The sequence below is a fragment of the Lytechinus variegatus genome, chromosome 3 (genome assembly GCF_018143015.1).
Source record: "Lytechinus variegatus isolate NC3 chromosome 3, Lvar_3.0, whole genome shotgun sequence".
NCBI classification, from domain to species: Eukaryota; Metazoa; Echinodermata; class Echinoidea; order Temnopleuroida; family Toxopneustidae; genus Lytechinus; species Lytechinus variegatus.
In genome coordinates, this window is record NC_054742.1 from 45459637 (window position 1) to 45474367 (window position 14731).

General features: G+C 34.6%; 1 protein-coding gene across 8 annotated transcripts in view; it reads right to left on the bottom strand.

The window, feature by feature from the left end:
• LOC121411151 (protein MON2 homolog) overlaps window positions 1–14505 on the bottom strand; it is a 55075-nt gene extending 40570 nt beyond the window's left edge. For all 8 annotated transcript variants that reach the window (XM_041603690.1, XM_041603692.1, XM_041603694.1 and 5 more), the window contains exons 1-7: window positions 14353–14505; window positions 13712–13775; window positions 8861–8988; window positions 5917–6048; window positions 1500–1629; window positions 904–1013; window positions 380–505 (exon numbers count right to left, since the gene is read on the bottom strand). In XM_041603690.1, coding sequence (XP_041459624.1) covers window positions 380–505; window positions 904–1013; window positions 1500–1629; window positions 5917–6048; window positions 8861–8988; window positions 13712–13775; window positions 14353–14457 — 795 coding nt within the window. In that variant the 5' untranslated portion in view covers window positions 14458–14505. The remainder of the gene's footprint in view (window positions 1–379; window positions 506–903; window positions 1014–1499; window positions 1630–5916; window positions 6049–8860; window positions 8989–13711; window positions 13776–14352) is intronic.
• Between the last annotated feature and the right edge of the window lie 226 nt (window positions 14506–14731).

Below are 14731 nucleotides of genomic sequence, written 5' to 3' on the forward strand. Positions count from 1 at the left end.
ATTTCTGATATTACAATGTAATCCAAATTGTTTGTCAGCTGAAATGACTACAGGTTTATACATCGAGCCCAACAAAGAGTAAACCATTTTCAGAGAATGAGATGGATATCACAAAATCTAGAAATGTTTCGATTATAAATCAGATACAAACAGTAATTAAAGAGTGAAATTTCTTCTTCCATTTGAAATCAAATACTAAAGAATCATTCATGCATGGAAATACTGATATTTTAGGCCTACAATACATTGCTAATGAGTGCTACACATTGCTTTGGTCCAGTCACAATACATGGAAATGAACTTTACAAATTTCATTGGAAATTACTGCACTATTGCACTTAAACAATAATACAAAATATAAGAAGTTTACATTTCTTACCCTGAGGAACACTTGAGGGAAGCTATTTAGTACAGACTCTAGGAGCTCTAAACCAAACTTCTTGGTCATTGTAGTCATACCCTGCAACCAACATGGTGGGTCTCCATTCACTAGATTACACAGATCCTGTTCAAATCAAATCCAATGGAACATACCAAAGGTGATATTCAGATATTGTTTTAAAAAATTTGATACTAAGTTAAATACGGTAGTTAATTGTTGACCATCAAATATAATTTGAAGTATTAAATGTAGTAGCAATCTCTCTACAACAGTCACCTGTCTATAGTGAAAATAAAAGCAATTCCTATGAAGGTATTTTATGTATACAAGAACATCTAGTAGTCACTTGTCTATAAAGTCCACATTATGTGTTTCCCTTGGGTGTTCACTGTAAACAGCTTTCTCCATATTAGTTTATGAAATACAGGATACCGCAAATTTTATCAAAAAACAAACAAACATCAAACAGGCTTTCAAACATAATGCCAACTGATTTGCCATTCAAAATGTATGGTACAAACCTGAAACAGCATATACGCATCTGTAGCACAAGGCCTTAGTGACTTGGGGGCTTCTCGATTGCCCAAACTTATCTTGAGTTGTTCTTCATCCACTCCAACCTCAGAACCATCTGAAACAAGGATAGTAATTATAGAAATATATAAATATGTGATGATTAGACTCCAATAGAACAATAAATGTTACTCTTTGATGTTCCTTTTCCTGCCCTTAACCAAGCTGATCAAGGCAGTATGGAAATTCTCACCTTCATACCTTCTACTGAACTCTTTCACTTAATACAAATGAAATGATTACATGAGAAATATATTTATCTATCTACTCCTAGAACTACTGACCATCTCCATGTATACTAACCAGATCAATTTATTTTGGTCTCATCTTGATGAATCCATCTTTTGCAAGTACTGTAAAAGACAAATCACTTCCATCATTTTTTACACTCCTGTTGACTACCAAACTACTTCAGTTTTTTTTTTTAATCTTACATTTGTATTTTGATAGATTCCAACTTCTGCAAGTAACCTATCAAAGACAATAATTATTATTTGTGGTAAAAATAAAACCTATGTCCAAGTAAAGTCTCTTGTTGTCTTACCTGCATTTGCTTCATCTTCAGCAAGAACCCTCTCAAAGACAATAGAAATAACTTGCTGGACAATGGCAGAAGCTGTGTTACTTGTTGTATTGTCCTTTGAAAAATGCAGTCGGAAGCACACCACAACAGCCTGGAGGAAAGGTTTGATAATTTCACATGGACATTTTCATCAAAATTATGTAACGAAACAAGGTAAACAATACACATCAAATAATTAATAATTCAAATATAATGGTATCCTAACAAATCTAAGCCACTTATAGCTGTAACTTATGGCAGGAATCCTGCTTAAGTGTGCTTTCCTCTTTATAATAAAGGATCGGAAAAGCCTCTGAGAGATACTGCATTAAACAAAAAGCAAAAAAAATGTTGATATGTTAATGATAATATGTACGCTTTTCGATCTACAGATACATGTAGATCAGGGATATGGCAAGAAAATATATGTATGTCATATAGAATATAATTCCTTCTCTTGTTTGTTTTTCATCTACATACTGTATCAAGATCAATTATAAACATGAAGGACTGCACAGTGTACATGTATACAGTGTACAAGCAAATGAAATAAGACTTATTATAATCCCAAGGATATGGAATCATCTGAGTTAGCTCCATGTTGTACGTGAATAACAGGGAAAGGAAATGAATGAAGAGGTCCTTTATTTAAAAGCCTCAAAAGCTTGTTATGATTTTGCTGATACATGTACATGTAGTACCTAGACTCCTAGAGCCATGCAAGGTACATTAATCTACCTATGCCAGTACAAGTTTTAAGCATAATTACGAGTATGATGCTGAATTGAATTACACTGTAATATGCCAATTCACAATAAATAATTTTGATCTCTGGTGACCTTGCCGTTATTCATTCTGATGTAACACAACAAGCCTGAACAAGGCTTGCAAATATTCAAAGGAAAGTGGGTTCTGTAAACAAGATGAATCATTTATATTCATGTGTTTCTGATGGTCAGTTTTGTTTGTTGTTCTTTTACAGGCAGTAGACATGCATACTTCCAAACTTTTATTTATAATATGGTACTTATATAGGATACCACATATCATCAAAGTGGTTGTCTTCCACGTAGCCCTGTCTATTAATTCAACAAATAGCAACAACAATAAACAAGGACACAGATATTATAAACATGTACACATGAGCTCAAATACACAGCATTATGACATGTACACATACATGTAGAAGATAAAGTCTTAAAAATTAATCATCAAAAGAAATATCTACAACTTGAGTAATACTAAATTGTAAATGTGTATTGTTCTGATTTTCAGACAATTTGCCAATCAATAAAACTGAATTACAGTATGAGTTTTATTAATGTATGCTACATGTAAAAGCAAGTCTATGTACATTTAATTTGGAATAAGGCAATTTAAATTATCAATATATTACTTTATCAACAAGAGCATAGTGTCCACTTCACCTTGCATTCAAATTCATAATTCATACAGATGCCAACAAAAGAGAAAATTCTAATGGCTTTTCACTTAAAAGCCTATCACACAAATAATCAATTTTGAATTGCCTGGATTACCCTACCATGGGATCTTATGTTTACATCAATAATTTGTAGGTCAGTCCCTACATGCATTCTCCATGCCATAAAAGGGAATGTAGAAATGGTTAATAGATTATTTCAGAAGCGTTCACATATGTACAAACTATACCAATAATGTCTTGAAAGAATTCAACCTATTTTACATATACACCAATTAATCATTATACTCTTTCTACTTCAAGCAATAAAACAAAAAAGAAATGAAATTTTGGAAAGTGAAAAAAAAAAAACTAATACCTTTTGTGGCAACTTCTTAATCCCACACTATTGTCAACCCAATTTCTATCCTTAACTTTGCACTTCATTTTTTCCGGCTTGTACAGGCCAAACTTTCTGTTCTCACACATTATTTGTTAACCTTAATTTTAGCCTTTCAATACTTTGTTGTAGTGGCGCTCTACATGTAACAAACAATTATTTTGTGGCTTACCGGGGGTCATGCAAGCGCGGGAAAAGGCATTTAAATCATGGAAAGTTTCACTTCCAGAGTCGCATTTGGTACCACATTTGGCCCTGCGTGCGTTTACAGTAAAAAAAGTCTGGGCCAAGGCCGAGACAACCTCCAGAGCTGGGCCAAAGGCGCGGCCGCTTTTGGCCTCGCATTTGGCTTTTTAGGCGTTTACAGTGAATTATACATGTAGGCAAAGCTCGGCTGCGGCTTTTTTTCACTGTAAACAGGGTCTAATGTTACAAGTAGCTCTTCATGATCTCTGATTTGACAACAGCGCTTGCTTTATTCTGCAATTTTAGCATGTGGATCGGAGCACCGCTCTTAGCTTGGCAAAGGTTTCTGTTCTAATAAACTCTTTAGCCCGCCTTTTTATGCCTTACCACTTCAATTGACAAATAAACGTGAGATTTTGCAGGGCAACAGGTGATCCCAAACAAATAATAATAACAAAGTTCTGTGCTATTGGTTAGATAAACATAATTTGCAAAAATATTGTGAGCACAAAAAAGTGGATAAGTTTAACCCAGGACTTGTATGCTATTCACACTGCATTTCCTTAATCCCATACTATCCTTAAACACGGACTATCCTTAACCCCATACAATCTGTTTTGGTTTCACTCTTTCTTAACCCCATACTATTTGCTTAGCCAGGGTTAACGCCTTAACCTATCGCACAGCTCATATATATTGATGAATTTGTCACACCGAGCGTGATTAACAAGCGATTTTGACGTTCGGCTAAGGCTTAGCCCCACTTTTCCTTAGCCTGCTTTTTTACATTCTACACTGCATCTCTCTCTTAGCACCGCAATACGCCAGCTAACCCTGCTTATTTGCAGGGTCAAATAGTAACATACCATTTACTGTGCTAGCCCACTTTGCTAACATGAAGTGAGAAACCAAAGTGGGCTAATTAGCTTAACCCCAGGAAATAGAAAAGGAACTACATGTAGTCAATGTTTGGCACTCTTAATACTACGAAAATGTGAATTGATAACTTTTATTTCTTTTTCTTTGCTCCCCTTCAACCTCTCCGATCCTTTCAATATCTTTCTATTTCTTTCTGTGTCAATCCCCATCTTTTAATATATCAAAGAACTACTGATTTTTTTGTCATGATGTGTTATGTGCATGTACATAACAACAAACTTGCAAAAGTCTACCACAAATGCATATCATATGAAATAATTACGTCCCATGCAAAATAAATGCATCATGGTAGTTTTATATTAGAAACATCAATATTTGATAAAGAATTTAGATTAATTTCATATTTAAAAAAATGGTAGATAATTATGAGCCCCGTGAGCCTTGGACACAGGAGCAGAAAATCTACAATGTAGACTCTCGACACAACATTTACACCGTCAAGTACCAGCTACAGCATGTATCAGCATATAATTAGCATTTTCATTCTGTTTACATTTTAAGCATACAGTTTATGAGTATCACTCTAGCAGACAGGCAAACATCATGCAAGTACATACAAGAACACTGCGATAAGCATCCCACGCCTAACGGGAAAATTATTCTTGACTGAAATTGATACTGATAGGGGGATCTCATTCCACAAAATGAGCTCAACTCTCTCTCAAGGTGTTTGCGCTGCTAGGTAGAGTTCCAGGATAATAATGATGATCACTTTTTGTCTTCTCCTCCTGCCTCAAGATAAAGAGGAAATCTGATTGCAAAGTCATATCAGAATATGCTTCCTCCTAATCTTTTTCTATTTATTCATGCAGAATAGAGGTACATACAGGAAAACATGTATGTACAAGTGTACATTGTACAGTGCAGTCAGTACTTCAAACTTCCAGTTGAGGAAAATGATAGATAATTATAAAAAGTACCTGACACATTCTGCACTGTAGATTATAATAACAATTATAACAAAAATAATATATGCAACATTTATAAAGTGCACAATGTTTCTAAGCACTACATACTGTTATTGATCTTAATTCAATTATATTCTTCAAAACAATAATTGCATACAGCAGATCCCAGTCTTACAAAGAGTTCTATGTTGATCTGATCAATCCTAAGTTCTCCACTATGGAGTCGTAACTGATCTACATTCTATCTCAATTGTGGAAATTCATCGGAAATTTACCATCACTTCTTTAGAAACGGAGCAAACTGAAAGAGGAACAAACTGATTGGTCCAAAAATAAGATGCATGCATGAGTACACTTCAGAAAACAATCTGACTAAACACATTAATTCAAAGATGATGGCACCATAGACTTTCAATAGTTATGATTGATCAGATCAATCATAACTCTTTGTGAGACAGGGCCCTGATCTCCGATACAAAGTCACAAAACAAACCACATGTTGCCATTCATTGCTTTAAATCTATTAAACGTGGAATATGTTCTTACCTTTGCTAAAGCTGGTCCCCTGACGATAGTATTGGTTGTGAGGATAACCAGGGTTGTCTGTAGGACCTTTAGATCCTCCATACCACACTCCATTAAACCCCATAGCATATTAATCACATTACCTGCTGCAGACTGCCACAGACAGAGAAAGATACACAATAAAGTAAACACAAATTTAAATTAATTTTTTTTAATTGGAAAGTGGAAATTCATAGTACACAATGCTTACTATCATCAAGTAAAAATTGTATCAATCAGTGTGAAATACATGTATATCACAAATCAAACCCCAAATACCCCTCCAATAAAAATAACAAATAAATCATATTAATAATAGATCAATAAAAGTGAAAATACATGTAGTAAAAGAAGTACCTTCTTTTTTATACTTTTGCATAGACAAAATCTTTTTGTCAAAAGCAAAAAGTAGTAAAAGCTAAAAAAAAAAAGCAGATCACGTGCTTCTGGATTTCCAAGAACAATATCAGAAAATCTTCACTTTGATATTAACTACCATTGGTGTACATCTACTAATGCAGGAGAGTACGGTATTCTAATTTTAGAAGAGCTTACTACTTACGACTTCACACCCACGAAATGGCCCACAATCTGATTAAATAGTCGCAATCAGGGGTGCTGGTACTAGCATTACTATTACAATCATGTTACATGCATTTACTAATGAACGATACGTCCACAGGGGGGCACTAATTGCACACACTCTCTCACCGGAGTGTTGAGATCAAGACTTCCAGTATACAGTGGATGTGTCTACCTCTTACACATGCCTTAATGTATTGTACATGTATAGGGCCTTCACCTCTGTAAATTTTATACCTATGCCCTAAAATTGCAATAGTCATAACCAACACACATGGTATATGCACAACTATCCTCAATTCAATTCAAAAGTTTTTATCAACAAATAATATGCTGGTTTTCCAAACTACATCACTCCTTCAAGTATTTCCATAAGGCCACCCACCCCCCCCCCAAAAAAAAATTCTTTACTTGGCGTAACCTGCCCGACCCTGAAAACATCGCTGACCCTATGTTTTTTTTCCCGATATAGATTGCATAAATATCGACATCGCAAAGCGGAAAAACCCTGGGTGTTCTTTGCTTTCAAGATTTCAACCATTTCTGGCTTGTTCTGTGTCCAAATTAGTGTGTGTGTGTGTGTATGTGGGGGATTTATTTGAACATATCGTGGTCTATCCCTCTCATCAGATCATCCCCAAGGTCTGAGGACCTATCTACAGTGCACTGTAGGTATGTATGTGTATAAATTGCTACTTTCTATGCAAATACAAGTGACAACAACGACCCCACCCCAAAAAAATCTGCACTACATACCCCAATTTTCATTGGCCTGTTACGCCAAGTCAACAATTTTTTTTTTTTTGGGGGGGGGGGCCTGAAGGACTTATTGGCTACTGCAATACACATAGGTTTTTATGAATGTCAAAATTTACTAACCCAAAACTCATTCGGAAATCTTATTGATAACAACTCCTCCAATCATGGAACAAGTCTACAATTGGACATTCAACAAGCGAATTTTACAGCCATTACCTAAAATTACTTTCACACTTATTTTTCTCTTCACACTGTTTTTATGACCTTACCCATGGTGCATGTTTGTACAACCTTCCTGTAACCCGCTGATCATCACTAAGAAATCACTGGCCATCTTTTGGCCAGAGACGATCATTGCTCTGGCGGGGAAGCCCCTGCTTTATGTTACCAACAATGCTATTTATATTTTGCAATTGTCATCTGATCATTAAACAAATTCCCATTAAATTTTGTTGATCCTGTAGAATTTTACAACCATATCTAAATCACCTTGCAAGCGAAGGTTAGTGCGACTTTCGAGGTAAGGATTCTTCTAAAATAAGGGATTTTTAACATCTTTCCAAACATTTTTCTGACAAAGTTTTGCTGCAATTTCTTTGTAGATATTCTGATCTGCACAGTGAGAGCAATGAATTCTGTGAAGTGATGTAAATGTACATAAAAAATATGAAAATGCAAGGCTGTTTTTTTATGCAATCATTTTGACAGCGCTAGTGTTCGCTGCTATGCTACTGTTTTTGGAAATGAACGAACAAAATCGCATTGTGTGGGAGCAGCGCATAAATGATTTCTACTATTTTACGGATAAGCGTCAACTGTTGCGCTTTTTATAAAAAGGATTAGCGGCGACTGTCTTAAGCCAAACAGAGGGGATTCTTTGAATGTCCAGTTGTAGTAGGTCTATGCTCCAATCAAGAGTAAATTATCACTCTCATTGTACTGCATGAAGGCCTATCTTGATGCACATCTTGATCAAAACTATTATGTATCACCAGACTTATTCAGCACTTTGGATCTAAGATATTGTTAATGAGGAGCTCAGAAAATTGTTCTGTTTCATTCCAAGGTGATAATGAGTCTGGTGATGGAGGGGCAATGTCTTCTTTGCTCACAGACATTATAATGTTGGATAGGGATGGAGGGACTCTGTGACTGGCATTCTTCTAAGAAGGAGTAACCAGTGAAATATTACCAATGTGACATTCATTTTGGATCACTTTCTTCAAGACCAGCATAAAAAACTTCACTTCACACTTCCCCTCAAACCCCTCTACCCCCACAATCCATAAGTGTGTCTCCTTCCTGGCTGCCCTGAATATACATGTAACAACCTTCTTGTGGGAAGCTGAGAAACACCTTTAATTCACTGTACGTCAGTCTTATTTGGGAAGACTGGAAGGAATTAGGTGGTTTGCACTACCCTCAAAAACTCTGGCCAAGTTCTCAACTTCCTGTACCAGCAATGATATCTAGATTTGTTATGTGAACACTATATTACAATCCAAACAGAAAAGGGAGGAACTAAGTGATACAAATTACATATTTCATTGATGTATCATTCTAAAAACAATAGAGCAATACTCACAGCTGATAAGGCCTCATGTGTGATAAGGCGCTGAACAGAGCCAAGACAAAGCTGAACAATCCGCAGATTTTTGGTGTCACATCCGAGTAGAAATGGCTGCAGGATTTCCCCACTGTTTGTGACCATAGCTATAACAATTTGGGAAAAACAATAAGTTGAGATTGGGGTTTGGGAAGAGAAAAAGCTTCCTAAAATGGACTATTAAACATTGTTGGTACAGTTTGACTTGGAAGAATCATATCAGAACTGTACTTAAAGTTGACAATTACAAATTATGCAATCACATACAAGTATATTAACATTAACTCTATTCGTATTAAATATCATAAAACACTTTTATATCTATAACCTCAGGGGATTATTTTTGTTTTCTTTTTCGTGGGAATGTATCATACTGTAAAATGTTTCATAATATCATAAAAATAAAATGGCATGCTTCCAATGATCCATTTCAGTATTTTGACCATGTACAAGTGCGAAAATGCAACAAATTCCATGTACTCTCTAAGATGCTACGTCTAACCTACATGTTAAAGGTCAAGTCCACCCCAGAAAAGTGTTGATTTGAATAAATAGAGAAAAATCAAACTAGCATAGCACTGAAAATTTCATCAAAATCGGATGTAAATATTAAAAGAAAGTTATTGCATTTTAAAGTTTTGCTTATTTTTCACAAAACAGTGATATGCACAACAAGGTGAGTCAGTCGATGATGTCCATCCCTCACTATTTCTTTTGTTTTTTGTTTGAATTATACAATATTTTAAGTTTTATAGATTTGAAAATAAGGACCAACTTGACTGAACCATATGTAGTATTCAACAATGCTAATTCCACATGTTCAGGGAGGAATTAATCATTGTATCACTTGACAATGAGGAGAAAATGAGAATATTTCATATTTCATTTAATAAAATACAAAATTGAGTGGATGATATCATATCCTCCTCATTTGCATACCAGCCAGGATGTGCATATAACTGTTATGTGAAATTATGCGTAACTTTAAAATGTCATAACTTTCTTTTGTACATCCAATTTTTGATGAAATTTTCAGTGTTATGCTTGTTGGATTATGTCTTTTTATTCAAATCAACTTTTTGTTGGGGTGGACTTGTCCTTTAAGAACGGAGTGATACTAGTGAAATAAAAAACACTCAACTGAGAGTCAGGGTACCAATCTGTGTTATTCACAGTCAAATAGCTACAGTATGATGATTACCAAATAGAACATAAAGCAACTACAAAAATGAATTTAAAAAGTCCAGACAAAAAATGTAAGACCAATACACTTTGAGTGTGTACTAAATCACTTTGTTTTATAAACTGGCCTTATCCAACTACACATACATACATACTTCCCATAGCCATGGCATAGGAATAAGACAAAGGTTTCAATACCATTTTTTTTTAGTATGCATACTCAAATTTATGAAGAATCATGCCTATTAAAGGAATTAAAATGGCAGGCTATACATGTATAAACTATGAAGATGATTCTTATAAAACATATGGTTGCTCTAAAAGTTTTAATATTCTGTCTTTCAAAATGATCTGCTTTTTACCAGAAGATCAAGATCCCTACTCGGGGAAAATTATGGAGTCTGGACCTAGACAGAATAGTACATGTAGTTCCAACTTCCATACTCCAATAGGGTGACCTTGTTTCATTGGAGCATTTACATGTATACGTCCACACCGAGTCACACTGTGTCACAATGTGTCACAAGGGTTTATCTATTGGTCCAATGCCAATTGGTCCAATTACCAATTCGTCTACTATGATTTGGTCTACCATCAGTTCTTCCACTATCCACTCACCATTTCATCTAATAACCAGATCAGTCCAATAGCCATATAGTCCATATACTATTTGGTCTAATTGGAAGAAATTCAGGAAAACTAAATGGATTTTAGACCAAATGGTTATGAGACGAAATGGTCATAAACGAACTGGTGATTAGATGAAGTGATGATTGGACCAAATGGTTGATAGACAAAATGTTGATGGACGGAATGGCATTAGACGAATTGGCCATTTACCGTCACAAAGTATTCTTTCCATCAGGAACTAAACAGAACATACAGTGTAAATATTCCATAGCATCCCATATTGTGCAATCTGCAATGTCTGTATGCAGACCTGTTCATTTACAATGATGGCTTAAAGTCAGACATGAGGCAATCGTTGATAATCTAAGCTCAGTCTATAACCCTATTGTATTGATTGAAGGATTGAGTTTCATGCTTACTGAAAACAGGGTACCTCAGCATACTACCCAGGGATTGAATTACGTTGAGCATTATTCATGTCATGTCCACAACAGGCACATGTACATGTATATCCCTACATATAGGATAATGAGGATTACAGGTACGGTAGTTTGATGCACTAAAAATATCACTAGTAACGTCGAAAGTCAAACATAATGTAGAAAACAAAAGATATTCAAAAAGGATGTTATGATATTTTGAATTTTCACTAACTAAAGATGGGATCAGGCCTAATAGAGTCCCCAATTTCCATGATACAAAAAAAATAACAAATTTCATAGAATTCCAGAGGAACTTTGACAACTTAAACATATTTTCAGCCAAAAATAATTAAAAGATACATTGGAAATTATGAAAATCAAAGCTGCATGTAATTAAGTGTTGTAATTTGGGTTGCATGGTCAAAATAGGCACTATTCACATTTTGTTCATATACATACATTTAATTAACACAGGGTTTTTTTTACCAAATACACATAACATTGGTTTTGGCATTATTTGCAAAGTACATGTACATCATCTATCTGAACATTAGCAATTTTCTTTTTTTTCTTCAAAATAGAACATTTGATTTAAATCAAGTGTAAAATTCAATTGATACACGAGTATGAGATAAGAATCATGTCTTCAGGACCTGTATTAATGAGCAATATCATAACTTGAATTACAAATATTCCAACTATGTGTTTATGATCTTTGATTGATTACCACATTTCATGACAATGATGACATGTCACATATTATAATTTGTACAACTTTAATGTCTGTGTGCTGCCAACCTGAGCATATCAAGTTCTTAAAAATAAGTCAAATTGGTCTAGATTGTATTCAAAGGGGAATCCAACCCAAATAAAGACTTGTTTTTATGAGGAAAAGAAAAATCAGACAAGTTGATAGGTGAAGGTTTGAACAATATTGGACAAACAAGAAAGTTATGAATTTTTAAGTTGTAAATATTGGTGATCACTTTACCCATGGAGACTTCAAATTGGCCGCATAATACATGTATGTGTTGTCATAGTGATGTAAGGCAAGGACTACTCTCCCATGTACTCCCATACATACATAAAATTGCTATTTAATGTCTTCTTCTTTTTTGAAGTTTTATTTGAAATTATATTTTTCTTTCATGAGGACATAAAACAATTCACTACCTGGGTTATATTTAGATTACTGCCTCGGGGGATTGGTACTTACATGTAGGAGAATACCACAAATCTGTGAATAAGAACATGTTGTATGGTCTATGAGAAAGTAGTCCTTGCCCCTTGTCATAATTTCCTTACCCAGCTGCCAATTTTAAATCTACATGTAGTCTTAGGGAACTCAATTTTAAAGCAGCCATAACTTTTTTATTGCTTGTCCAATTTCTTTCAAACTTTCACAATTCTGTTTTATTTATTTTCTCCTTTCCAACACAACATTTTATGACCAATACTGGGTTCCCCTAACATGTTCATATTGCAATGCACTAAACATAACTGGGGAAAGTCCTGAAATTGATAAATATTGTCATAACTTTGCATAAATTTGTTTTGAACAATAATTTGCTTTTGTATTACAGGAACGCCTTATTTCTCAAATAATAAAGCATGATCAAGATGATACCTAGATCAACAAAAGTTGTGTTTTTCATTTAGAGGGGGGGGGGGGGGGATCTTACTTGATATGCATCTTCACTGGTACTTTGCATATTGTTCAGTCTACTAAACATATTGAAATAACCCCCTTCCCCTAATTACATGATTCTGTAATTCTATAAATGATATCTTGTAAATTCGCAAATCCAGTTGAGTGTGATCAGTCTAAAAATCCCAACTTTTTATGACCTGTTAAATAAATATTGATTCACAAAGTACCTAGGGTTTATCGTGAAGGTACTGTAACAAAGAATTCTTAGAAATACAAGAGTTTGGTTGCCTTGGTTTCCTATTCCACGGGCAGATCCAGGATGGACTAAAGGGGGGGGGGGCACTTAAATCTTATTGAATGTATTGTCTGCTGATTTGTGTTTTCACAAAGCAAGGCAAAATAACAATTTACAGAGCGCAGATAATTCTTTGAACCAGAGAAAATATTACATGGGGGCTAGGGGGCTATTTAGCCCTTGGAATGCTCAAAAGAGCCCAGGAAATCCATATTCATCGCAATGAAAGTTCATCCAATGTTTATACAGATATAGGCAGCAAGTTGTGAAAAGTATGCCCCCTAAGATAAGAAATATTATTTTTTGGCCAGCTTTGAATGTGGGTAATAAAACACATGTACACCTGTGATAGCACTGTTCCGTACAATGTACATGTAGCAGGCTAGCAGCACCCCCTCAAATTATTAATGGCAATAAACTGCACATAGACTTGAACACCAGACATGTATGTTCTAAACTGTAATGTACAAGACAGATGTTGAAAAAACCTCTGGATTTCTTTACATGTATACATGAAAATGAACAAAACTGATTCAATGACAGTTCCTTAAAATATTCTCCTTCAAGATATGGGAGGCTTCACAAGGGGCAGAAGTAAAGCGCTCCAGAATGCAGGAAAAATAAGTTGACTTAGTTACTTTTTAACTTACCAGGAATAACATCTTTGCTTCTTGCAACTATAGTCCTGATTTTCAAGATATCAGCCTCTGCAGCCTAATCATAAAGAAGCAAGCAAAAGAAAAGAAAAATCATTTTGTTCTGCCAATCAAAATTGATTAATGATAATTGATCTGTGCTAATTTTGTGACAAAAAAAAACCAACTTTCTATACCACAAAATGAATATCTGGCTCAAGTACATGTAGCTGAAGGACAAACATTCCATATCATTTTCTTTCTCATTCAATGGGAAAATAATAATTGCATCCAGTAATGTATTATCATAAAGATGCATATTCCTCTGAAAATCAAATAAGTAAAACACTTCAGTTTCATCAGTAACTGATCAAATATTAATGAGTGAGCTGATGAAGTCTATATGAACTTTATACTCACTCTTCATTTTGCATTTTATTAAAAATTTCAATTTTATTAAATTTGATAAGAAACAAGTTATTATGATTTCACATGATCAAAGTGTCCAGAGTATTTTTTTCTTTACATTCAATAAGGTGGGTGGACTTCTCATTTTATAATTGGTTGGAGTGTTAATCGGCATTGGGGCATGCACTCATTTATCATGAGTCAACATTATCTAGAACATTCTGCTTAAATTCGATTCTGAATTGTACCTCTTTGACAGGTGGATATTTTCTCTTTGTTTCATTAAAGAGTGCTCTCAGATCAGTCTGCAAGTTTTCCACCAGCCTCTTTGCAATCGCTGAATCTGAAGTCATTTTGAATGCTCTTTACATACACCTGGTTCAATCACTTCCAATCCTTTAGAAACAGATCCTAACAGAGATATCAAGAAATTGAAAAAAAGGAAAGAAATCTGTCATGAAATATTTTTTTCATAAAAATGAAATATACTGGTAAATCATTCTGAAATTAAATTCAATGAATTACATTCATTGAATGGATGGTTTCAAGGAATGGTCCAGGCCGGAGAAATTTATATCTCAATGAATAGTGTGAAATTCACAAAGCAAAATGCTGAAAATATGATCG